Source organism: Sus scrofa, chromosome 2 (genome assembly GCF_054392235.1).
Source record: "Sus scrofa isolate SSC_HxYL_T2T_F1_AM1 chromosome 2, Sscrofa_HxYL_maternal_Yorkshire_Landrace_v2.0, whole genome shotgun sequence".
NCBI classification, from domain to species: Eukaryota; Metazoa; Chordata; class Mammalia; order Artiodactyla; family Suidae; genus Sus; species Sus scrofa.
Window position 1 is genome coordinate 111819182 of NC_139384.1, and position 27035 is coordinate 111846216.

A 27035-nucleotide genomic window follows, 5' to 3' on the forward strand; every position below is an offset into this window, starting at 1 on the left:
AGACAATGCTTAAAAAGACAGGTGAAAACAGGACCAAAGATGGAGTTCCCATTGTGGCTCAGTGATTAATGAATCCAACTAGGAACCATGAGGTTGTGGATTCGATCCCTGGCCTTACTCAGTGGGTTAAGGATCTGGTGTTGCCACGAGCTATAGTGTAGGTTGCAGACGTGGCTTGGATCTGGCATTACTGTGGCTCTGGTGTAGGCCAGCAGCTACAGCTCCGATTTGACCCCTAGCCTGGGAACCTCCATATGCTGCGGGAGCGGCCCTAGAAAAGACAAAAAAAAAAAAAAAAAGACAGGACCAAAGAAAGCACAGACACATTACACTGCAACTGTTTAAAAATACATGCACAAAATTTTTGGTTAGTAAAATCTATCAGCATGTATTTTCCCCCCTTTCTCTCAAGGGATCCCCTTAATCAAAAAGGTAAGAAAGGTGTGTGTTGGGGTGATAGAGGAAGATACAAACTCATAACAATGAAGAGACTGAGAGAGAGATCGCTATAAATTTGTACCGAATAAGACAGATGAAAGAGCGGTGACAGAAGAAACAGAGTGGGAAAAGCCAAACTCTAGCATGTACGCAGTGAATGTTGAACTTAAAGGAATGACCTTATATCCCCTGACAGAAGCGTGGAGTGAGAAGCAAAGCTAAAGTGTATAATCAATTGAAGGTTTGTCCAAGGAACACTAAATTTCCCTACCCTAACTTTTTTATAAGCAACTGCTTCGTTTTTTTTCCTTCTCCATAGCTAAATACCTGACTTTGAGTAAAGAAAAAATAAAAAGTAAATGAGAAAAGTATTGTGTTTGAAGACATCAATTAACTGTCTAGAAAATTGGGAAAGCTTGTGTGTGCGCAAAGAAAAGTCTGTCTCGGCGTTCCCATCATGGCTCATTGGAAACGAATTTGATTAGCATCCATGAGGATGCAGGTTCGATCCCTGGCCTTGCTCAGTGGGTTAAACATCCAGGGTTGCTGTGAGCTGTGGTGTAGGTCGCAGACTCAGTTCATATCTGGCATTGCTGTGGCTGTGGTGCAGGCCGGGAGCTGTAGCTTTGATTCGACCCCTAGCCTGGGAACTTCTATATGCCATGGGTGGGGCCCTAAAAAGACAAAAAAAAAAAAAAAAAAAAAAAGTCTGCCTCATTCTGGCCTTTAGCTGATTTCCAGCATAATCATGGTTACCCACATATTCACTCTAAAGAAAACTAGAACAGTCAAATCAGCACCATCCAAATATAGTTTCAAGGCAGCTTCTTTCAAAACTAAAGATGAAATAAAGATTCATAATTGGCTAACATCTATCTAAAAAAGTTTTTTTAAAGGAAATCTTTCAGGCTGAGAGGAAATGACACTAGATGATAACTTAAGTCCAGAGTAAGAAATAAAGAGTTCCACAAATGGTAACTATGTGGGTTAATATAAAAAGACTCTATAAAATATCTCAGTTGTTGGGAATGTAAGTTGGTGCAGCCACTGTGGAAAACAGTATGGATGTTCTACAAAAAACTAAAAATATAAGTAGTATATGATCTAACAACCCCACTTCCAGGTAAATATCTGAAAAAACCCCCAAAACACTAATTCAAAAAGACATACGTACTTCAATGTTCTCAGCAGCATTATTTACAACAGCCAAGATTTGGATACAACCCAAGTGTCTACCAACATATGGATGGATGAAGAAGATATGATATATATGTACAATAGAATACTATTTAGCCAAAAAAAAAAATTTTACCATTTGCAGCAACATGGATAGACTTCGAGGGCATTATGCTATGTGAAGTAAGTCAGAGAAAGACAAATATTGTATGATATCACTTATATGTGGAATCTAAAAATTACAATGAACTAGTGAATATAACAAAAAAGGAGTAAACACACAGATATAGAGAACAAGCTAGTGGTTACCAGTGGGAGGGGAGGAGCAACTTAGGGGAGTGGGAGATATAAATTAATAGGTGTACGACAGGCTACAGAAACATATTGTAGAACATGGGAAATATAGCCAATATTTTGTAAAAATTGCAAATGGGGTGCAACCTTTAAAAACTGTATTAAAATTTAATTAAAAAAATTTTAAAGAACTGGCATTTGAGAAAAACAGCATTTCAAAATGATAAAAGGGTCAATACATCAGAAAAATGTAATACTTACAAATGTATATGCATCTAAAAAAAAGGCCACCAAAATTAATGTAGCACAAAGTGGTAGAATTGAAAGAAGAAATAGATTTGAGAATTATAATTATATATTTCAATCTTCTGCTCTCAGTAACTAATAGAATTAACAGAAAATCAGCAAGAGTACAGAAAATTTGAATACTGTCAACCTATGCAAACTAAACTCACATTATAAACTATTCGATGATGGCCAAATCACATTTTTTTCAAAGACCAAAAAACATTTTCCAAAGTAGACTATATTCCAGGTCACAAAACAAATCTCAAAAAATTTAAAAGTAATGAGAACACCAAAACTATCTTTTGTGAGTACAACATAATTAAATCAGAAATCAATATCAGAAAGAAATTTTGGAAAACTGCCTATATTTGAAAGTTAATGAAAACACTTTTAAATAGCAATTAATCAGAAAGGGAATCACAGAGGATATTAGAAAATATGTTTTTACCGAATGATAGTGAAAACACATATGTCACATTTTATGGGATACATAAAAAGCAGTGTTTAGAAGGAAATCTGTAACTTTAAATACATATAAACAATGCAGAAAAGTCTCAAATAAATAACTTAAGATTCAATCCTATGACACTAGAAAAAGAAAAGCAAACCACATAGGAAACACAAAAGAAAAAAGGCACAAATTACCAAAATAATGAACGAAAAGGATATCACTATTGACCATACAGAAATAAAAAGATTATAACACAACACAGTGAACAACTTTACGCCAAAAAGGTAGATATACGGAAAAAATGGATATATTCTTCGAAAGATATAAATGACCAAAACCAGAGTTCCCGTCGTGGTGCAGTGGTTAACGAATCTGACTAGGAACCATGAGGCTGCGGGTTCGATCCCTGGCCTTGCTCAGTGGGTTAAGGATCCAGTATGGCTGTGAGCTGTGGTGTAGGTTGGAGACGGGGCTCGGATCCCACGTTGCAGTGGCTCTGGCATAGGCCAGTGGCTATAGCTCTGATTCGACCCCTAGCCTGGGAACCTCCATATGCCACGGGAGTGGCCCTAGAAAAGGCAAAAAGACAAAATAAATAAATAAATAAATAAATAACCAAAACCAAATCAAGAAGAAACATAAACACTTAGTAGACCTAAAACAATTTTAAAACTTGACTTAGCAATTCAAGATATTCACATGAGGAGAAGTAAATACCCAAGGGCTTTCTGATTAATTTTATAAAATAAAATAAAATAAAATAAAATAAAATAAAATAAAATAAAATAAAACCAACATTTCACTAACTCTTCCACAAAACAGAAGAAACCCTCCTAACTCATTCTATGATGACAGTACCCTGAAAACAAAGCCAAACAAAGACACTGCAAGAAAATAAAACTCCTGACTAAATGGCTACATTAAAAAGGAAAGATCTAAAATCAACACTCTAGGAGTTTCCATCTTGGCTCAGCAGAAGAAAATCTAACTAGTATTCATGAGGACGCAGGTTCGATCCCTTGCCTTGCTCAGCAGGTTAAGGATCCGGTGTTGCTGTGAGCTGGGTGTAGGTCACAGACATGGCTTGAATCTGGTATTGCTGTAGCCATGGCATAGGCCAGTGGCTACAGTTCCAATTTGATCCCTAGCCTGGGAATCTCTATATGCTGTGGGAGCGGCCCTAAAAAGACAATAAAATAAAATAAATAAAATAAAATAAAAATAAAAAATAAAAGTAACGCTCTAAACTTCAACTTTAAGACACTAGAAAAAGAACAAGCTAAACCCAAAGCAAGTAAGATGGAAATAATAAAGATTAAATTGGAAATAAATAAAAAGAGAATAAAAAGATAGAGAAAAATCAGTGAAACTAAAGATTCTTTGAAAAGATTAAACGGATGAACCGTTAGCTAGACTGACACACACAAAAAAGAAGATTTAAATTACAAAAATCAGGAATGGAAAGGGGAACATTATTAGTGATCTTATAAAAATAAAAAGATTATAAGGTGATATAATAAGCAATTATATATCATCATATTATATAACTTCAATGAAAAAGACAAATTCCTATAAAGACACAAACTATTGACATCAATGAAGATTTAAAATATGAATAGAACTATAATAAGTAAACAATTTGAATTAATAATCAAAAGCTTTCTCACGAAGACAAGCCCAGAGCCAGAGGGCTTCAATGGTGAATTGTACCAAAAATTTAAAGAATTAACACCAATCCTTCACAAATTCTTCCAAATGACAGACGATAAGGGACCACTTCTCAACTCATTCTCTGAGGCTACACTTGACTTGATACTAAAACCACACAAAATCATTACAAGAAAAGAAAACTATAGACCAATATTCCTTATGAACATGTAGGCTGAAATACTTAACAAAATATTAAGAAACTGAATCTAGCAGCATATAAAAAGAATTTAACATCATGACTAAGTGGGATTTATCCCTAGAATATAAGATTGAATCGACTCAGGAAAATGAACCAGTGTAATATACTTTGTTAACAGAACAAAGGATAAAACCTACACGATGATCTAAATAGATACCGAGAATAATCTGTCAAATACAAGGCCCTTTCATGATAAAAGCACTCAAACTGCAAACAGAAAGGAATTTCATCAATTTAATAAAAGACATCTATCAAAAACCCACAGTTAACTTCATACCTAATGGTGAAAGACTTAAAGCTTTGCTCTTAAGATAAGAAACAAGACAAAAACGTCCATCTTTACCACTTCTTTTCAACATTGTACTGCAAGTTCTAGCTAGGACAATTAAGCAAGAAAAGTAAGTAAAAAGCATTTAGATTCAAAAAGAGTATGTAAAACTATCTATACTTATAGATAACATCATCTTGTATATTGAAAATCCCAAGAAGTCTAAACAAAACCAAAAATCTAAACTATTGGAGCTCATGTATACATTCAACAAAGTTTGCAGGAAATAAGATTTCAACTGTATTTTTCTTTTTTTTTATTATTCAAATGAATTTGTCACATCTGTAGTTGTATAATGATCATAACAATCCAATTTCACAGGATTTCCATCCCACAATCCAAGCACACACCCCTCACCCCCCCAAACTGTCTCCTCCAGAGACCATAAGTTTTTCAATGTCTGTGAGTCAGGATCTCCTCAGCAAAGAAGTTCAGTCTGTCCTTTTTTCAGATTCTACATGTCAGTGAAAGCATTTGATGTTGGTGTCTCATTGTCTGACTGACTTCACTTAGCATGATAATTTCTAGGTCCATCAATGTTGCTAAAAATGTTGGTATTTCGTTCCTTTTAATGGCTGAGTAATATTCCACTGTGTATATGTAACACATCTTCTTGATTCACTCCTCTGTCGATGGACATTTAGGTTGTTTCCATGTCTTGTCAACTGTATTTTTATATGCTAGCAATTAACAATTTGAAAGTGAAATAAGGAAAGTAATTCCAATTATAATGGCATCAATAGAATAAAATATTTACGATAAATTTAAGTACAAGAACTAATCCACTGAAAACTGCAAAACATCACTGAAAGAAACTGAATTAGATCTAAATACGTGGAAAGTCCACTGTTTATGGACTGAAAGATTTAATATTGTTAAGGTGGCAATACTTCCCAAATTAATCTATAGATTCTTTGTAATCCCTTTCAAAATTGCAGCTGCCTATTTTGCATATATCAACAAATAGATCTCAAATTCACATGGAAAGGCAAGGGACAGCAAAAACAATCTTGAAAAAGAACAAAGTTAAAGAACTCACATTTCCTATTTTTCAAAACTGACTACAAAGCTACAGTAATCAAGACTGTGTGGTAGGACAAGCATAAAGACAGACTATAATCAATGGAACAGAATCAAGAGTCCAAAAATAAATCCATACAATGTTCAAGTGATTTTTGGTGAGAGTTTCAAGAAAATTCAATAGGGTAACATTAGTCTTTTCAAGAAATGTTGCTGAAAACAACTGAATACCAATATGCCAAAGAATGAAGTCAGACGCATTTGTCAAAAGATACACAAATTAACTCAGATTTGATCAAAGACCTAAATATAAGCACCAAAATATATAAGCTTTTTACAAGAAATAGTTGGTGTAAATCTTGCTGATCTTAGGTTAAGCAAGGATTTCTTAGATATAACACCAAAAGCAAAATCAGCAAAAAAAAAAAAAAAAAAAATAGCTAAGGTGAAATTCAAAATTAAAAACATCTGTGCTACAAAGGACAACACCATAAAAGCAAAAAAATAACTTAAAGTGTGGGAGAAAATATCTGAAAATCAAATATCTGATAAGTGAAAAGAATCCCAGAATCTATAAAGAACTATTATAGCTCAACAATAAAACGACAAATAATTCAAGTTAAAAGTGGCAAAGGGTTTGAACAAACATTTGTGCAAAGGAGATATACAAATGGCCAATAAATACATGAAATGATGCTGAGCATCATTTCTTGATAGATAAATGCAAAGTGAAACCACATGAGATACCATTTCACAACTCACTAGAACGCCTATACTTAAAGAGACAGATGCTAACAAGTGTTGGGGTGGATGTGGGAAAACTGAAACCATCACATACTGCTAGTAGGAATGTAAAGGTCTCCCAGGTTTGTGTCAGTGGAGTATTTCCTTTTTATTTTGTAATTATTTTTGTGATCTCTCCCACTACACTGAAAGCATATGAAGACTGCGTTTAGGTTCCTTTCCCTCACTTGAGAATCCAATTGTCATTTTGTAGTATTTGCAAACATTGATTTGCTCATTTGAGCCACTAGACTATAATCTTTTTAAGATAGGGCCTGGGCTTTATTTTAGCATCCTAGTACTTAGCCTAGTGGTTGATACAGAGGAAGTATAAAGAAAAAGTTAAAGGAGTTCCATTGTGGCTCAGTGGTAACAAACGCTACTAGGATCCATGAGGATGTGGGTTTGATCCCTGATTTTGCTCAATGGGTTAAGAATCTGGTGCCATTAGCTGTGGTATAGGTTGCAGACTCTGCTCAGATCCCGAGTTGCTGTGGCTGTGGTGTAGGCCAGCAGTTGTAGCTGTGATTCGACACCTAGCCTGGGAACTTCCATATGCCGGGGTGCAGCCCTAAAAAGCCAAAATAAAGAAAAAAAATTAAACAAGGGAAATTAAAGTGTAGTACACAGATCCCTGATGGAGCCCCAATATTCTTCTAGGTAAAAACTATTTTCGTAGTAATAAGACATTATAAGCCATTTGACTAGGTTGACATTTGTACTAAGTGCAAAAGCAACAATGCTTTAGCACAAATTATAATCCGCAAACTATATTAGTTGCACTAATTTTTTGTTGCTGCTGCAATAAATTGCCACAAATTTATTGTCATAAAGCCACGCAATTTATTATCTCACAGTTCCTTAGGTTAGAAGTCTGAAATGGATCTCACCAGGCTAACACCAAAAGGTCATGAGAGCTGCATTCCTTTCTGGAAGCTCTGAAGAGAATCCGTTGTTTGCTTGTATTTTTTAGCTTCTAGAGGCTGCTCTCATTCCTTGGCTGGTCACCCACTTCTCCTATTTTCTATATGAGTCCTTTTCATATTGCATCTCTCTGAATTATCCTTTTGCCTCCTTCTTCCACATTTGAGAACCATTGTGATTACATGGCACGCATTTAAATAACCCAGAATAATCTCACTATTTTAAGGTAAATTGATTAGCAATTTTAAATCACTTTTGTCATGTAACATAACATATTCACAGGTTCCAGGGATTAGGATGAAGGCATCTCTTGGGAGGGCATTATCCTGCCTACTACTATACTCATATTTTTGTACCATCACAGAGTTAAAATTAAAAATAATGGCAGGTTGACTTAATAATGTCCTTGACAAGGTATTAAAAAACAGTAATTTCATTAACTCAACCTTTGAGTACACCACATATTTCCTCAAAATTAATCAAACTGAGCTGTCATTTCAAGGAAAATATTAGACAGTATTTGTTGCCAATAATAAAATCAGAGCTTTCAAAGCAAAAACAAAAATCTTGGAAAATTTGTTTACTCTCAGCTGGACAGTTTGCCAATATTTTAAGATTTTCCTGATGAGATTGCTGGTGATATTAACAAATGGGATTTTTTTTTTTGACATTGTATAATGAAATACATTAAAATTTGGAAGATGAGCATAACTCACTGAATCAATATTTTTCATATGGCCAATGCATTATGCAACAAAAGCATGTGTTGGTTAAAAAAAGATGCATTCAAAGTGCAAGACGGACCAAGGGATTTTAAAGTAACAGAATAGAAAAAGTTAATTGAGCTGATTTCAGATTTCACATTCCAACTAAACTAAAAAACTACCACTTGTTAGGTTTTGGTTTAAGATCAAAGAAAAATATGCACAATTATCTGAAAACACCATTAAAATATTCCTTTCTTTTCCAACTATATGTCTATATGAGGTTGGATTTTGTTTCCTTACTTCAATCAAGATAACGCATCACAACAGACTGAATCCAGAAGCGGAGCTGAGAATTCAGTGCTCTTCTATTAAGCCAGACATTAAAGAGACTGCCACTCTTCCACTAAAATTTTGTTTTGACAATTACAGTTATTTTTAATGCTATTATGTTAACATGCAATGGTTTTATTATTTAATTAAATATTTCTTAAAATAGTTAATTTTAATTTATAATATAATAAACCTAAGTAGATATAATTATGTACATAGAAACTCTTTGTTTGAGGTCATCAAAATTTCAGAGTGCAAAGAACCCCTGAAACCAAAAGTTTGAGAACTGCTGAGTCATAAAGGAGAAACTCACAGAAAGATCACCACCAGGTAAAGACAATCAAAAGAATGAACAAAGGCAGCCTCAGTGTTAACAGGGTACATAGGCAACACAGAAACAAAGCTTAGATGGAGGGCTTCATTTATAGACAACCCTACTCCCAAACTCTTCACCAGTCCAATCTCTTGAGTAGCAGAGGACTGAACTCACTGCAGGGAAATGAATTCTCACAGAGAATTGCCCGTAGGCATTTTTTGAGGGGAAGTCCTATAGGGGTGGAAAAATGTTCACTTCTTCCCTTTAGGTTCTTTGGCTCTAATAAATAAATTGAAAGCAGAATAATAAGAGAAAAACATATTTAACTTTGAATGTACAGGAGCTCCATTAAAATAGGAGACCCAAGGGCAAGTCAGGCAGTTGAAGTTTACATGCCATTCTGAGCTATGGAATATATGATAGGGGAGGGAAGAAGGGTAATTCACAGGAGGGCATTTGCTTTGCCCTACATATAAGTCACTCAGATAGTAGTTTTCTCTGGCAGTAGCTCTTTTCCTAGTACAGCCCTCCTACCTAAATACTTTCAGGTAGCTAAGAGAGAGGGAAAAGTTTTTCTTGAGTCTGTTGGGTCTTGATTACCTTTAGCTCCAAACAAGCCACATGTCAAAGTGGCACATTTTGGGGGAGCCTTCTCTGCTCCCTTTCTGAATGTTTACTAGAAAAGTAAATAATGATCTATTTTTAAAAAATAAAAAAGGAATAAATTTATCACATGATTATACACAAAACTTGCATTTCAAAAATGAAAATATTTGGTGAGCTAAAGTCTAAAAAAGCAAGAAAAATTGGTAACAATGTCATGAAGTAAAGAATAATATTCACTGGTATTAGTACAAAATTAAGACTTTATCAGTATAGTGCTTCTCGAAAAGAACATCCATCACTTCTTAGTTTAATTTAGGTAAACTCCAGATTTAAATTGTTAAACTAGCTGTGTTCCCCAGCTAATGAGAAAATGGGCAGCAGTAAATTTGGGTAATACGGGTTGGCTACTGACTGCTAAAATCAACTGTAGCTATACATCCTCCCTGATACTCAATGGCCAGAGTCAGGGAAGAGCTCTTTTCAGGAAATCTTAGCAAACAAATAATGAAAGTGACAGAAAAGTATGATCATCATAGTAACCAAGCAGAAAACAGAGTAATTATGTGCCCTAAGTAGCATAAACAAGAAGTTTTTTCCTGGAGGCATGATACAAAAGAAAGAATACTAAATTTTGATTCTTAGAACTTAGCTTCCGTTTCAAGTCACATGTTTCCTGAGTTATCTGGACAAGTTGCACTCCTTAGTGCTGAGGAGTTGAAATTTAAACACACTTGTAAATTATAGCATGTAACAACTGTTAATTTTTGCAAATAACCAACATACATTGAGTAATGTGGTGACATGGGATTCCTCTAACAAATGACTTTGGCTCTTGAATTCCCCATGGCCTGGTTGAGGCTTTCTTAGAACAGGGCACGGGTTTGTGAATTTTCTTACCCTTCTTTCTTTCCTTCCCTCCCCTTCTCCTGCACTGGCTGACAGAACTTCAAGAGGCCTGAAGGGACCTCACTCATGACTGTAGCTCCCTTTTCTTTATCCTTTACTGCCAATTTCCCCCAATAAATTTCTTGCACATTTAATCCCTTTGCATCTGCTTCTCTGGGAGTTTGAGCTAAGTACAAGTCTAGCCACCGCATTAAACTCTAGGCATCATTACCTTCACTGAATCTTCACAAAAGTCCTATGAAAACATTATTACTATTTTCATTTTATAAATAAGGAAACAGAGTAGAAAAGTAATTTTTCTCCCCACATGACACAACTAGTGACAGAGCAGAGATTTAAAATCAAGTCTGTGTGATTTTATGGATAGAGATGCAGACCTTATTTTAAAGCGATTAGATTTTATTAAATAACAAAAACAAGATAGATCTCTAATAAATTTTTCTGATGCCTCTTTATGTTTTCGCACATTTATTACATTTAATCCTCATAAATCCATTTTATAGACGAAATTGGAATTTATGTAACTCAAAGAATTTAAGAAATGTCTAAGATCATATTATATAAGTTCATGAGTTTGATCTCAGATATTTTCTGAATTCAGATTTTTTTTTTTTTTTTTTACTTACTTATTTACTTATTTTTGGCTGCACCCATGGCATTTGGAAGTTCCCAGGGCAGGGACTGAACCAGATCCACAGCAGTGAAAATACCAAGTCCTTAACTGCTAGGCTACCAGGGAATTCCTCAGCTGTTTTACATTATACTGATTTGCCTAATTAATCAAAATAACAATTGTATCCTTTTTTAGGTTTTAATTTTAGATAATTTGTCCTGAGAACTTTATTCAGCAAAGAATCCCCTAAATGATTTAAACAGCCATATATGTTCATTCTCTCTCTCTTTATGGGTGTATGAGCATACATACATATTACAGATAAAATACTAGCAATTTAGGATATTTCTTGACCCATCTCTATACTTGTCTATTTGTATTTTAACCAAAATTTACAAAGAAATAGCTGGAGCACTGTTTCAAAAACCTGCCTCCAATAACATACCAGCAGTTGAGATGGAAGGCAGGATTGTCTGCCCACTTTCTGAGGCTTTTTAATATAATTATACTGATTTTTGCTTTTGCTTCCTGACTCAACTTTGAGTTCACCACTCAAAAACTTCCCTTAATCAGAGTCACCTGATGAAGTGAGTCACCAGATGCAGAATCATCACTTATAATGAACAAACCCTGGTGGTTTAACAGCCTTTAAAAGGACATAGCCCAGCAGTAGTGTGAAAAACTGGCAGAATCGGGTGTCGAGCAGACTGGAAGTAACTCGGCAGTACTCAAACAAATGAAGGGAAATGGTTGGTTGATTTGTTTGCTTTGTTTTTTTGTTTTTCTATAGAGGATATATTGTGGAAAGACATGGGCAGAAAGGGGGATCTTGAGGGACCCAGGTACCCCAAGCTGGGAGTATGAGTAGTATGAGGCAGATGCAGATCTGACCAGACCACAGGGGGTGGGCGCCTTCTTAGAGCCACTCTTGGGAAAGAAAAGCTAAGGGACCCCTACCTAGTCCACCCTGTGACTTCAGATGGGGAAAGTGAGGCTCAGAGATGGGTAGGTGGTTGCCCAGAACCCCAGACAAGAGGAAGGGGCAGGATTCAGGGAGCATTCAGGAAGGGGGTGTGGGAAGACCCCATAGCCCTAGATGGCACCCGCAGAAGCCCTGCTGCTACCATATCTGGGTGTCACTGCCCAGCAGAGCAATGGGCTTGTAGACCACTCCCCGTGCAAGGGGAGAACCTTAAATAGGGCCAGACAGCCCCTTGAGGTGGAGTACCAGAAAAAAAGGCCAGCGGGCCCTTCAGAGCCCCCTCCCACCTATGGGCCTGCCTGAAGTCATAAGTCACAGCTCATTGTTCACTAGGATGGAGAGCAGTACTCCTAAGTCAAGAGGGGACCCGGCTGAGTTGGGGGTCAGTGAACAGGTGCTTGGCTGGGGCTGGAGTGAGATTGTGGGCAATTTTTCCTACCTCTCCTATCTCCTTCCTTCCTTTTTTTTTTTTTTGCTTTTTAGTGCCACACGTGAGACATATGTAAGTTCCCAGGCTAGAGGTCAAATCAGAGCTGTCGTTGCCGGCCTATGCCACAGTCACAGCAACGTGGGATCCAAACCACTTCTGTGATCTACACAACAGCTCATGGCAACGATGGATCCTTAACCCACTGAGCAAGGCTAGGGATTGAACCTGTGTCCTCATGGATAGTAGCTGGGTTTGTTACTGCTGAGCCACAACGGGAACTCCGTTCTTATATTTCTAAAACAAATGAATATTATTTCCATAACGGCCAAATGTCAACCCCATCCTGATTATACACAAAACACATTGCTCACTGTGAAAAGCCTAACATCCTTAACATGATCACAATTTAACCACAGCTTGCCCTGAACTCATCTGTTGTGCCTTTTTTTTTTTTAATTTTGCTTTTTAGGGCCACACTCCTCACGGCATATGCAAGTTCGCAGACTAGGGGTCAAATCGGAGCTGCAGCTTCTGGCCTATACCACAGCCAAAGGAATGTCAGATCCAAGCCTCATCTGCGGCCTACACCAAAGCTCACAGCATTGCTGGATCCTTTAACCTACTGAGCGAGGCCAAGGATGGACCCCGCATCCTCATGGATCCTAGTCTGGGTTTGTTACCACTGAGCCATGATGGGAACTCCTGTTTTGCCTTTTATCATTAGCCTTCACCCATCCCATATATCTAACGTGTACTCAATAATCTCTTTTCTGTTACCTTTGCATTCCCCAATGGAACATTCTTCCTTCTCGTCCCCTTGCCAAAATGCTCACCATCCTTTAAGGTTCCAAGTCAGCATTACCTTCATAAAATCTTTCTTCACCTGTCGTCCTGGAAACAAAATTTCTTTCCTCTGTTTCCATCATGTTTTGTTTACAATGATTATATTTAAATTGTCCCTCATACAGTAACTATTTATGAACATAACTTTCCTAGTAGACTATGAGTAAAAAGATCCTTTACCTCTGACTAGCCTACAAAGCTTTTTACATTCACCAATGTTTTATCCTCCAAGATTGGGAGGTAGGGGGGAAAAGAAAAAATAATTAATGCCAACTATGTGTCAAGCAGTGTGTGTCAGGCTTTATATATCTATCATTTCACTTAACTCTTCACAGCACTCTTGGTGGATCCATTTTACATGTGAAAACATAAGCTCACAAGGGTTGAGAGACTTAGGGTCATAAACTGGCAAAAAACATAGCTGAGATTTTTTTTAACTCTAATCTTATAATTTTTATAATGAAAACATAACTGTACATTTATCAATGTGGAAGACACCACTAAATACATGAAAAAACTTACTCATGAAGATTTTCTAGCACACTAGTACTGATATATTGAGATAATACCTGAGAGTCAACCAAAGTCAGAGGATTTTTTTTGAGCCAGAAGAAACTTTACAGATCATCTAATCCAACCTTTACGTTATAGATGAAAAATAAAATCATCAGAGAAATTTGCCTGTGTATATACCTAGTTAGTAGATAAGCCAGGATTAAAATCCAATTGGAGGCTCTGGTAAACTTATCTTTATTTTCTCATCCCTAAAAGAGAGATTAATACTAACCCTATAGTGCCATGAGGATTAAGTGTAACACTGCATAGCAGAGAGTAAGCACTAACAAATATTAGGTATTCTCTTATTTCCTGTCTCACTGTCCAGTTTTATATGCAGGATATCACATTGCCTTTTATGGATGAGTCTTGGAGTGGACGTTACGTTACGTTTCAGAGCCAAAGCGAGTATTGATAAATAAGTATGCATTTATGTGGTAAGTCTATTTTAGAAAAAAACATGTACAAATGTTTCTCTGTAGATAAATAACATTTTTAAAAGGAACTGTTCATTAAATAAATGTTGGTTGAGCTCCTATTGCATGCCAGGCACCGTGTGAGATGCTGGTTATGAGATGAACAAAACAGATGTAATCTCAACCTTCATAAGCCCTGAAATTTGATCAAAAACAAAGTTATTACTGAGATCTACCTGTGAGACATCCAAAGCAAATATCTTTCACATAGAAGTCAATACAACACTGGACATAAGGATTTGAAATTAAATGTATTTTTTTTTCTGCAAAACGAAATACTGTTTATAATTTCTATATCATTTCTAGTACTAGTTACTTTAACTAGACTTTAAGTAAATTCCCTGACAATCTATTTATATTTCTTTACATACAATAGAATATTGGAAGGGGTAGGTTTAGTTAAGCATAGTCTCTTAAAATGTGTGATAATGACCATCTCTCTGAGGGTTACACGAGTGAAACAGAATGGTTTTGCTAACAGCCAATGGATAATAATTCCTTAGAGAGCATCACAAAGTTCAGTTCTATGAATTTGTACTCATCACTCATTTTCTCTGTTTTTACATAGACACACAAATAGAAGCTGCCTAAATAGATAGCTGATACTCTAGACTTAGAGTCACTAATATACTAATGGTCTCTAGATTGCTTGATTTGAATTAGGATGATAAAACTGGCCTAGGATCAATACAGAAAAGAATTTGGATTATGTATATGTGAAAATTACCTTATTGTGATTCCTTAAATTCCCTAACACATCCCTTAATATTAACACATTAAGGAATTAATTGCTTACACATTCCTTAAATCTCTTTATACTCAAGTTTTGCTATCCATTTGACTTCTGAATGTGATTTACTACTTATCCTATTTTACCTGAGAGTGAAAAGAATGATTCCGTTATGGCTATTTACGAGAGGAAGTATAGAGCACATGAAAAAGAGCCAAGGGTTGGATTCAGATAAACTGGGTTCAAATCTCAGTTGCCATTTAAGTGTATAATCTGTGGGTATGTCTTTGAGCCTTGGTATAAAATGTTTGCAAAACAGGGATAAATGACTTTTCTTGTAGAATGGCAGTAAGTTTAAGATAATAAATGTAAAGTGTGTGGCAGACAGTGACTATTTGTGATTAGTGTTAGCGGTTGGCTGTATTAATTTGAAAGGAGATGTCACAAATCAAGAGCAATGATAAAACAAAAAAACACCCTATTACCTATCTAAAAACTAGCTGGTATATAGAAACATGTAACCTCCCTTAAAGGATTTATAATCCTTTCAGCTGAAGAATGGACCACCAAGATTCAATAAAAATGACAAAACTGAGAACAAATGAAGAGATGATGAAAGTTTGAATTGTTAATCAACAAGGAGTTGAACTTGTCCTAAATATGGCCGAATTACTCTCAAAAAATAACAAGGCATTTGCCTGGTGCATCAGGGTCCTTGATTGGAACACAATGTATTTTTTTTTTTTTATTTTTATGGTAGAGTTATCCTTAGAACTCCCTTTGGAACTGGCTGTTTTGGAAGAAAGAAAAAAAAAAAAAAAAAGCCAAGCAGCTGCGTTTTATGGAACAGGTGATTACTTAAATGTAAGATGGAGAGTGTAAACTACTTACTTGAAGAAACTGCATTACTCAAAAAAAGAGAGAAGTTGCCAAGATTATTTTATCACATTTTTAAAATCTTCCACCAAATGAGCACCTTTCCTTACATTATTCCTTCGTCGGAAGCAATTTCATTTTAAAACTATTCAACCGCAGACCTCCACCTAAAATTCTCCTGAATCCCTCATTAACTAAGGAAGCCTGGAGCAGAGCAGGGGCAGCCCTTTCTGAAAGCACACCTACTTTCTGCAAACTCATTAACAGAGGATTAAAATCTAAAGCCCATGTATGAAATTCTAAACTTGTTCTCCTATCTCATTAGCTCATAGCAGCCAGATAAACAGACTATTCTCACCTATTTCAAACTGCGCCTGGACAGCTGAATTAATTCTAAATCAGGAACGAACCCCTCATCCCACTTTCAAAACATACAAGGTGTCCACTTCAACCGACTAGCAGCCTCCTCCCACGAATTGCACTCCAGCGTAATGCCAAGAGTACTCAGAAAAAGGATGGTAAAGCACCTCCGGAAAATCTAGAGTGGCCAATGGGAAAGTATGGACATCCCTTGATCATTGGTTGGGAGACTCGATGCTACACCGAGTAGCGGTACAAGGTGTCTTTGGCCTTGCCCAGGGGCACTTCGGGAGCCGAGGTCAAGTTCCAAGTTGGAGACAAATGCTGCGAGGGGAGAAGACGGTAAGTTGGGATCTTAAGGCCTTCTCCAACAGAACAGAGGATCGAGCCCACGGGGATGATGGGGGCTCCTAGTTCAATCCTTTCCCGCTCACTTATTGGTCCGGCCGAAATGCTGCACGGAGCCCCGGGAGGCCGGAAGTACCAGGCCCAAAAGGTAACCCAGAAAAATGACTCACCAGTCTCCCACCTTCGTAGCTGATCTAGCAGGGCCCTGACTCGCCAGCAATAATCAAGTCCTGCACCCTTCTCAGACCGCCCTGACGACCGCTGGAGAGCGTCACTAACAACCACCCGGAAATGGCGCAATAGCTTCCGGGGGCGCGGAGCGCGCGGCGGGAAATTATTTCCCAGAGCCCGGATTAGTGAAGCAGCCAGTGCTGCAGCGGCTGTCGTCTTCCTTGTCCCCGCCGCCGCGCGAAGGAAGCAGCCCAGAAACTCCGGCCGGGAAGGTAAAGGGCCTCAGCTCGGAAGACACGGTGTACCCTGACTCTGTAGGGATGTTTCCTCCGTGCCCTCGAAGTTTCTGCGCCTCTCGGCTGTGAGGCTGGGAAGGGGCCGGGGTGAGCGGCGGCGGCGCCTGCCTCTGGCGTTTTCCTCAGCTGCCGTTTGTTCGCTCTCGGCCGAGTCGCCGCGCTTGGCGCCCGCGTCGGTGAGCTGCGACCGCAGACCCCGCCCCGGTGCCGCAGCGGGGACGGTAGCCGAGCGCCTCTGCAGTGCGGGGCTCAGCGGCTTCCCCCGCCTCCTGTTTGCGCAGCTCCGCAGTTGGGTTTCCTGCCAAGACTGCACTAGGCCACTCGCGTCTCTCGTTTCCATAGAACCGACTGGGACGCCTCTCCCTGAGTCCCAGATTCTTGGCTGCTTTCCATAACTCAGCGTCAGTGCAGGTGTTTGGGATACCCCAGGCCCACCTTCCTGTGACGAGGAAAATGTTGTCATTCTTTTTTCCCTAGTAGAATTTTAAATTTACCCAAATGGTAATGAACATAACTGCGGCTGCTCTAGGCCTTCAAACACACACACGCAATCTTTCTCTCTCTCTCTCTCTCTCTCACACACACACATACACGTCTATCTCTGTTCCTAGGGATTTTAATATCTTAGCCATTTGAAGTCTGGGAACATGGCTATGGTTGTCCTGAGAGTTCTTCCACTTCCCAAACGTCTGATTAAATACTGACAAAATCTTAATCTACTTTGAGTACTCCATAGCAGGATTTGACCCAGAAATTAGATGGAGCTTGATTTTGGTAGCACCAACCTCTTTGACGAATGACTGTGCTATATCAAAAAAAAGCGGAAAAAAATTCCTTTTAAGACATTAGGAATGAAAATTTAAACTGAATTTACAGTGTACGTGTGACAGACTCTGCACCTCATGAACTTTTGGGCTTATGTTATTACATTATGCCTCATTTCCTAGAAGTACTTATTGATGTGCAAGATGTTCCCATTTTAAGCAAGTTTGACTAACCTGTATTGCAGGTGTTCCTACATAAGTTAATAGCTTGAGGTGCGCTTTTATAACGAGTTAGTTTGATTATGATTAAGTTAACTCAGTATTCTAAATTTAAATGAATTAAGGTACTTTAATACTTGTGTACGTTTTTATTGTGAAGAAAATTAGCCTTCAGTAACACAAATATGCTCCTGTTAGGTCTGTTTTCTAAATGTAAATTTTTCTTTTGCCTTATTGATTTAAGGGAAATTCAATTATATGATTTAATATTTTTTTGCTTCCCTAAAGCCTGTGAAACAGTCTTCGAAAAGGCGGTCAAGTATGTTATTTTTCATAATCACAATTCAGAATGCTGAAGATTTCATAATAGGTGTCGAAAATTTTCACTCATGTCTGAAAACCTTGCCTTTAAGAAAACCAATAGAATACTTTTATTAACTATGTGGTGTTTCTTTGATTCTTCTGAGATAGTCTTTTCACTATTTAAGCAACACATTTAAAAAAAATCAGTAATTCTATATAGACTGCAAAAAATAAAACCTAAAGAAAGTGAAGAACCTTTCTCAAAAATACAACTAAGATGGATCTTAAGTTACTCTTATAATTGACTCTCCTTAAATATGCTAATAGAAAATAATGTGCTGTAAAATGTGCTATGTACTATTTGTCACCTGAGACATTTTACTGCCTAAAAGTAAAATACCGAAGTTTTTAAATTTTCTTAGTTACTTATCCAAATTATCTTTTTTTTTTTTTTTTTTTGTCTTTTTAGGGCCACACTCATGGCATATGGAAGTTCCCAGGCTAGGGGTTGAATCAGAGCTGTAGCCTCTGGCCTACGCCATAGTCACAGCAATGCCAGATCTGAGCCATGTCAGCGACCTACACCACAGCTCACGGCAACACTGGATCCTTAACCCACTGAGCAAGGCCAGGGATCGAACCCGCAACCTTATGGTTCTTAGATTCATTTCCCCTGTGCCACAAATTATCTTGAAATTAATATTTTTGTTATTTTTGATTAAGAAAGCCCATATGAACTAATATAGTGAATCACTACTCCACTTTGAGGGGAAAATTATGAAAATTTTCTTTTTTGTAAGAAAAAAAAGTCACTCTTTAAATTGTTCCTGGAAATGCCTTGAAATTTTAGACATTGGTGTTATTTTTCTAAAATTCATTTGTAATTACATTTAAATATTTTCATGACCTTGGTATCTAAATGTCTTTCCACCCTCATAGTAGCTTCCTTTTCGTGCGGTGTGTTTTTCTTTCACTAGCTTAAGATAGATTGCTTTGTAAAATTATGTTGAAAGTACTCAACTAAGCTCTGAAATTAAAGTCAAAATGCTTTGTAGAAGAGACATGGAGTTTTTGTAGAAACAGATTTGTATCTTTGACTGTTGTGCCTCTTGGCAAGTCCTTTTCATACGCTTGAACTAGTTTCTTAATCTCTTAGATTCCCCAATAACCTAATCTGTATAAGAAGGGCAAATAACATGTAGGTTCTCAGGGAGATGGACTAATATATATATGAAGTATACAGACCACAGAATCCTTCTTGGTTAACCTTAGACCTTATACTCCTAAGTAACACACAGAGTTCCTGGGATACTAAAGCAGGCTTGGCTTTCATCCGCAGTGACTGATATCTTCTGTCCATTCATTCTTTTTTCCCTGAACATCATTCCTTTTACTCATCTTGCTTCCTTAAGGCCCCTTTATCCCAAAGCAAGTATCTTTCATCCAGCTAGTGCTTCGTAAGCACCGGATAGATAGGACATCTCCCTAAGCCTTCTTAGCCTCTAATTTCTTCCTCACCACAGTCACTTCTACTTCTCCACTTCTGCCCTCAACTGCTAAAATCAATCAGACTGATTATGACTGATTCTTTTCCCGAATGATGCCATTGAAATAATCTGTCTCACCATTAGAGACCTTAGTCAAATAATTGATTTACATATAAACACATGCACACAATGTACACTCATACACATCCCTTATTTTTTGAGGAATAGGACAGGCAGCAGGTACTGTATTTTTTTAAAAAAACTTTTTCCAAAGCTCAGCTGAATTAACTTAAGCTAAAGGCCTAATTTGGCTCATAGACCAAGAGAGGACAACATTCCTAAACTCCATTTGATGTTACAGCATTCAATGGCAAACAGGATTTTACAGTTTTGAGTACTGTGATTTGTGTATTGCTTTTGTAGCATTGGTTAAAATTGAGAACCAGCACTTTAACCTTTTTCAATTTTAGTATCGTTTACTTTACCAGTAAATGCTTTAGATAAATGAAATCATGAAAATCTTTCAACGTCTTAAATTCAAAATAGCAATATTGGTTAAATTCAGGCTTGGTAGGTTCTTTCCAGAAGAGAGAAGTTTTAATGCTGATTTACCTTAGTAGGTGTGAAATCAAAATAGTAGCAGGTTTAAAATCAAAATAGTTCATTTGAATAACAATAAGAAACCACTATTTTTCAACCTATTGGTCTTAAAACCGTGAAATATTCAGTAGCATGGAAAAATGACCATGATATAATTTTACATAAAAATTGTTACTAAATTATATAATCTAAATTGTTTTTTATGTTTTTTACACACACATAAATAAAACCTTCAAGTCACACCCCTCTCACCACTCCCAAATAGTGACAGTGATATTACAGAGTGAAGGAATTAGACATGATTTTAATCTTCCCATATACTTTGTAGTGTTTCTCAAATTTTCTATTATGTGTTAATTAAAGTTAAAAGACCAGTCAGTAAAATTTATTTTCGGGGAAAATTCTTAGTTCTTAAATGCAATTATATAAATTAAGCTTTTTTATAAATCCCTTATTTATCTTAGTAGCATACTTACTAATTTTTAGGATATGTTGTATTCTCACAGTTCCATAATACTCTGTGTCTGGTTATCAGACACTGTAATGCAGAGTATAAAAGTATCCTTATTTTCTTACCCCAGACTGCTTTCAGCATCCCTGCCCTTCTTTTATGCATTACTTCTCTCTTTCACCCAACTGTTACACTCTGCTCTTTCATCCTCCTTCCCAAACAAGACCTTTGTATTTATATCTACATTCTTGCCTCTATTTCTGAGTTCTCTTTTCAGCATATTCTATCTATGTGTCACTTGTAAAAAATTCATAGACCTAAAAAGCTAGTATATAATGAAATGGCCTTAATTGTGATGATGATTGCTATAGGTTTATTTGCATTACTAACTGGCGCCAACCACAGAGGAATTTCAGGCATCAGGGATAGGTCCATGTGGAAGATATTTTGGGAAAGTCCACACCACAGAGACAGTTGCTTGTTCTGCATAAATGCCAGCTCTTTTCCAATCGTTATCTCCTTGGTTGTGTGTATTATATGGTACAAGGTAAGTAACTAGATTTTTTAAAAATCGTTGCAAACTTTTAATATTCCAGAAAGAGCATGTTCTTGTAACTGAGAGTCTCATGTATATTTTTAACTTTTTGCCAGTAAAGATAAAACATTTAACTGTTAAAATAGATGCTTTTTTATTGTTTTCTTTTCCTGTTGTTGTGTTAGGATAGTATCTACTGTGTGAAAGCTTGAAGGACTGACCCCTGTAAGTTCTAGAAAAAAACTCTAATTTCCCAAGAAATACTGCAGGTACAATTATGTAGGGGTTTAGTTACTTTATTTCTTGTGTTAGACTACTAGCAATTAGCCCTTTATCCTCCATGCCTCAGAACCTGCACAAAACTTTTAAGGACTTTGAATTGTCTTGGTCAGTGATAAGAGTTATTTTGTATAGTCCTCTCTTTGGGTTCATTGGCATATCAGGCCATTGTTTATTATTTTCTTAATCTTACAGGGTCACAGGAATAGCCATTAAAATACTAATTTTATAAATATAAATATATCCTTATATCCATATATGTCTATATCTATCCTTATATATATAGATAACAATTTTCCCATGTAACTGTATGAATTAGGTCTGTGATCTAGGCTGTAGTTTGTCATATCATTTGGTATTAAAAGCATTGCCAAATTATATATTGTAAATCCTGTTACTTCAAGCACATTGTTTTATTATAGGACTCTATTAGTTAGGTTAATGGAATTTATTTTCTACAAAACTACTAGGAATTGGGTGCCATCACTGGGATTTACAATTCTGTGGAGGTTTAGCTAATAGCCCTGCTTCTTTGATAAACTTGTAAATGTCCTGTATTCTGATTTCTGATTTGTTTTTTAACACTCATTTGTATACTACTTAAACAGGATGTTGGACTTTTTCACCTGTGTTTCATACTTTCCACTTTGCTTGTTTAATTTGTTTCACTTTAATTGTTTTTCAAAGGAAAGAATTAAAAAGTTTCCTGATTTCTATCATTAAGCCCAGTTGGTCCAGTTTTCATTTTACTATGGACTCTTGCTTTAACAAAAAATGCTGTTAAATATACACAGTAACTATTTATTCCATTATAAAGACAGTATTATTTACTATGAAAACTTTGCATTATACACAACTCTTGTAAGTCTAAATTATTTAATAATTTATACGTCAAACCAAAATATATTAAAATATCACCTTATTAATAATTAACATTCAAATTGTAAAATAACTGTTACTAACTTTGTCTAAAAGAGGAATATAATGTGATAGATTTTTTTCCCCTGTAGTTCTGTATAACATATTTAGTTCTCAGGAAATATAAATACTTTTTTTTTTTAGGCCCACACCCATGGTATATGGAAGTGCCCAAGCTAGGGATCAAATCAGAGCTGTAGCTGGTGGACTGTACCACAGCCACAGCAACACCAGATCTGAAATGTGTCTGCCACCTACACCACAGTTCATGGCAATGCTGGATCCTTAGCGCACTGAGCAAGGCCAGGGATCGAACCTGCTTCTTCATGGATACTATTTGGGTTTGTTAATGCTAAGCCATGAGGAGAACTCCCAGAAACACAAAGTTTAAAAGGCAGTCTTTAAATAAAACTTTTTGGGTGATAGCATTACAGTGATTTTTTTTTTTCATTGCTTTCTATATATTTCTATTAACAGTTCTGTATGTGAGTATTTTAAATTAACAGATGTCAGGTTTTTAAAGCTACTCAAACTTCCCTTCTTTGACAACATTTCTTGAAATAGCCTACAAAATAGGTTTTGACACTCTTAAATACATAAATAAAATACAATAGGCAAAATATATATGGTTCAAATACTTTTACTACTCTAATAAAAGTGACTTTTAATAGCTGTAAAAATAGATTGCTTTTTCCATTGGAATACTAAGGCGATGTTCTCAGGTATGAATTTCACTAGTCAAGAATTTCTGAAAGGATCTGTTATTTTCTAAAGGAAATTTACTTAAAAGATTTGTTTAAATCGTGCTCTAGAATTAATAAAAGTAACATCTCTCTCTGCTTGTGGTAATATGCCTTATAATCCACATGTGGCTTTATTGTGTGTGTATTAATGTATGTTCGGCATCAGACAAAATAATTATTTCTAGCAACAGATCACATTTTTAAAAGTTTTATGTATTACTAGTCTATATGAATGGGTGCTATCACTCAAGAGTTGTGTTGTTAACTCATGTAAGTGGTTTAAAAATTTGAGTGATGAGTACGGTAAAGTTCCTTATGCAGGAAGCTATTTACATTTTAATTACTGATAATAGTAATTTATATCTATGATTATTTCATAAGACACCAAGCCCTACTATGTATAGTTTGTAGTTTTATACTGACCAAACTTAGAAAAATTGTTTTATCAAAGAGCTTTATGCTTAAAGACATTTTTAATATTCTGTACCTTTAATTTTAGGATTTTCAGGGATTAATACATTGCATCCCTTTCCCTCCTTTGGAGGCAATATAGAATTACGTAAGTCAGATAGGTTGATCAGCGTTTTTACTGAATAAGAATTGTTTTAGAGGAGGTGGATTTGCTGTGCAACTACTGTCTGTTTTTTATTACATAATTTCTGAATTGATTTACCCACCCCAGCAGTGCAGGCCATGTCAGAAAGCATTAATTTCATGTCAGAAAGTGTTAATTTCAACTGTCTTTGCAAATACGTAGATTTATCTGGCAGAGGATATTCAGTTCCTTCAAGTAACTTCACCTCCTAAAGCAAGGGATTAAGAATGGAGAGAGAAAGAAACCAGGAGTGCTATCACCCTAGCTGAAGTTCCTCTTCTTAGAAACTTTAATCAAAGGAAAGTGAAGAGTCACTCTTAGCCCTGAATAATATTTAAATTGTTTACAGTGAGACTTTGAAGTTTTACTCTAAGATGAATCTCAACCTCTAAAAACATACCTACATGTATGTAGTTCATGTGTATTTAACATGTGTGTATATATGTATTTTTTCAATCTTTGAAAATAGATTTTTCTTTTTTAAAAATTATTATAATTGATTTACAATGTTTTGTCAATTTCTGCTGTATAGCAAAGTGACCCAGTCATACCTATATACACACTTTTCTTCTTCTTATTTTCCATCATGTTCCTTCACAAGTGATTGGATGTAGTTGCCTGTGCTATACAGAAGGATCTCATTCCTTATCTACTCCAAATGCAATAGTTTGCATCTCCTAGCCCCAAACTCCCATTATACCCTACTCCCCCCCACCTTGGCAACCACAGGTCTGTTCTCCATGTCCATGAGTTTCTTTCATTTCTGTAGATAGGTTAAGTTGTGCCACATATTAGATTCTATATATAAGTGATATTATACAGTGTCTTTCTGACTTAATTCACTTAGTATGAGAATCTCTGGTTCCATCCATGTTACTGCAGATGGATTGTCTTGCTCTTTTTTATGGCTGAATAGTATTCCATTGTGTATATGTATTATGTCTTAATCCATTATTCTGTCACTGGACATTTAGGTTGTTTCACTGTCTTGGCTGTTGTGAATACTGCTTCAGTGAACATACGGTGCATGTATCTTTTTCAGTGTAAGTTTTATCTGAATAAATACTTAGTATTTGTATATACTATATACATAAATTTAGTATATATATCAGGATAGATATATAGTAGTTATATATACTACTATATATGGGATTGCTGGATCATGCAGTAGTTCTATATTTAGTTTTCTGAGGTACCTCCGTACTGTTTTCCATACTGGAATTTACATTCCCACCAACAGTGTAGGAGTGTTCCCCATTCTCCACACCCTCTCCAGCATTTATTTGTAGACTTTTTTTTCTTTAACTTTTTTTTTTATTATTTCCCCAATACACTTTTTTTTCTGCTGTACAACATAGTGACCTAATTACACATACATGTATACATTCTTTTTTCTCACATTATCAGGCTCCATCATAAGTGACTAGCCATAGTTCTCAATGCTACATAGCAGGTTTTCATTGCTAACCCATTCCAAAAGCAGTAGTTTGCATCTATTAACCCCAAGCTCCCAATCCATCCCACTCCCTCCCCCTCCCCCTAGGCGACCACAAGTCTATTCTCCAAGTCCATGATTTTTTTTCCTGTAGAAAGCTGCATTTGTGCCATATATTAGATTCCAGATATAAGTGATATCATACGGTGTTTGTCTTTCTCTTTCTGACTTACTTCATTCAGTGTGAGAGTCTCTAATTCCATCCATATTGCTGCAAATGACATTATTTTGTTCTTTTTTATGGCTCAACAGTATTCCATTATGTATATATACCACATCTTTCTAATAAGATGGACATTTGGGTTGTTTCCATGTCTTGGCTATTGTGAATAGTGCTGTAATGGACATGGGGTGCATGTGTCTTTTCTAAGGAAAGTTTTGTCCAGATATATGCCCAGGAGTGGGATTGCTGGGTCATATGGTAGTTTTATGTATTGAATTCTAAGCTATCTCCATACAGTTCTCCATAGTGGTTGTACCAATTTACATTCCCACCAACAGTGCAGGAGGGTTCCCTTTTCTCCACACTCCCTCCAGCATTTGTTATTTATGGACTTATTAATGATGGCCATTCTGACTGGTGTGAGGTGGTATCTTGTGGTAGTTTTGATTTGCATTTCTCTAATAATCAGGGATGTTGAGCATTTTTTATGTGCTTGTTGGCCATCTGTATATCTTCCTTGGAGAAATGTCTATTCAGGTCTTTTGCTCATTTTTCAAAATGTCTTTTTTGCTGTTGAGTTGTATTAAGTTGCTTATATATTTTAGAGATTAAGCCCTTATCAGTTGCATTGTTTGAAACTATGTTTTCCCATTCTGTAAGTTGTCTTCTTGTTTTCTTTTTGGTTTCCTTTGCTGTGCAAAAGCTTGTCAGTTTTATTAGGTCCCATTGGTTTATTTTTGCTTTCATTTCTGTTGCTTTGGGAGACTGACCTGAGAAAACAGTTGTAAGGTTGATGTCACAGAATGTTTTGCCTATGTTCTCTACTAGGAGTTTGATGGTACTTGTCTTATATTTATTTATTTATTTTTTTATAATTTTTTTTTTATTTTCCCACTGTACAGCAAGGGGGTCAGGTTATCCTTACATGTATACATTACAATTACATTTTTTCCCCACCCTTTGTTCTGTTGCAACATGAGTATCTAGACAAAGTTCTCAATGCTATTCAGCAGGATCTCCTTGTAAATCTATTCTAAGTTGCTATATTTAAATCTTTAAGCCATTTTGAGTTTACTTTTGTGCATGGTGTGAGGGTGTGTTCTAGTTTCATTGATTTGCTTGCAGCTGTCCAGGTTTCCCAGCAACACTTGCTGCAAAGACTGTCTTTTCCCCATTTTATGTTCTTGCCTCCTTTGTCAAAGATTAATTGACCATAGGTGTTGGGTTTATTTCTGGGTTCTCTATTCTATTCCATTGGTCTGTCTGTTTTGGTACCAGTACCACGCTGTCTTGATGATGGTGGCTTTGTAATAGTGCCTGAAGTCTG

The 27035-nt window shown here is 36.3% G+C and overlaps 2 protein-coding genes across 18 annotated transcripts in view; one reads left to right on the forward strand and one right to left on the reverse strand.

The window, feature by feature from the left end:
• The window catches only part of KIAA0825, a 399794-nt gene extending 382812 nt beyond the window's left edge, over positions 1 to 16982 (reverse strand). For 8 of the 10 annotated variants that reach the window (XR_014838285.1, XR_014838282.1, XR_014838283.1 and 5 more), the window contains exon 1: positions 16860 to 16982. The gene's annotated coding sequence lies outside the window, so the exon portion shown is untranslated. The remainder of the gene's footprint in view (positions 1 to 16859) is intronic. The other 2 variants (XR_014838284.1, XM_085014028.1) reach the window with 1 other exon arrangement.
• Positions 16455 to 27035, forward strand: part of SLF1 (SMC5-SMC6 complex localization factor 1) — an 84097-nt gene continuing 73516 nt past the window's right edge. For 2 of the 8 annotated variants that reach the window (XR_014838288.1, XM_085014034.1), the window contains exons 1-2: positions 17040 to 17132; positions 25025 to 25093. Coding sequence is in view for 2 of the 8 variants with exons in the window: in XM_021085384.2 (XP_020941043.1) it covers positions 21321 to 21527 (207 nt within the window). In the remaining 6 variants the exon portion in view is untranslated. Of the gene's footprint in view, positions 16684 to 17039; positions 21528 to 25024; positions 25094 to 27035 lie in introns of those variants that run through there. The other 6 variants (XR_014838286.1, XM_021085384.2, XR_014838287.1 and 3 more) reach the window with 4 other exon arrangements.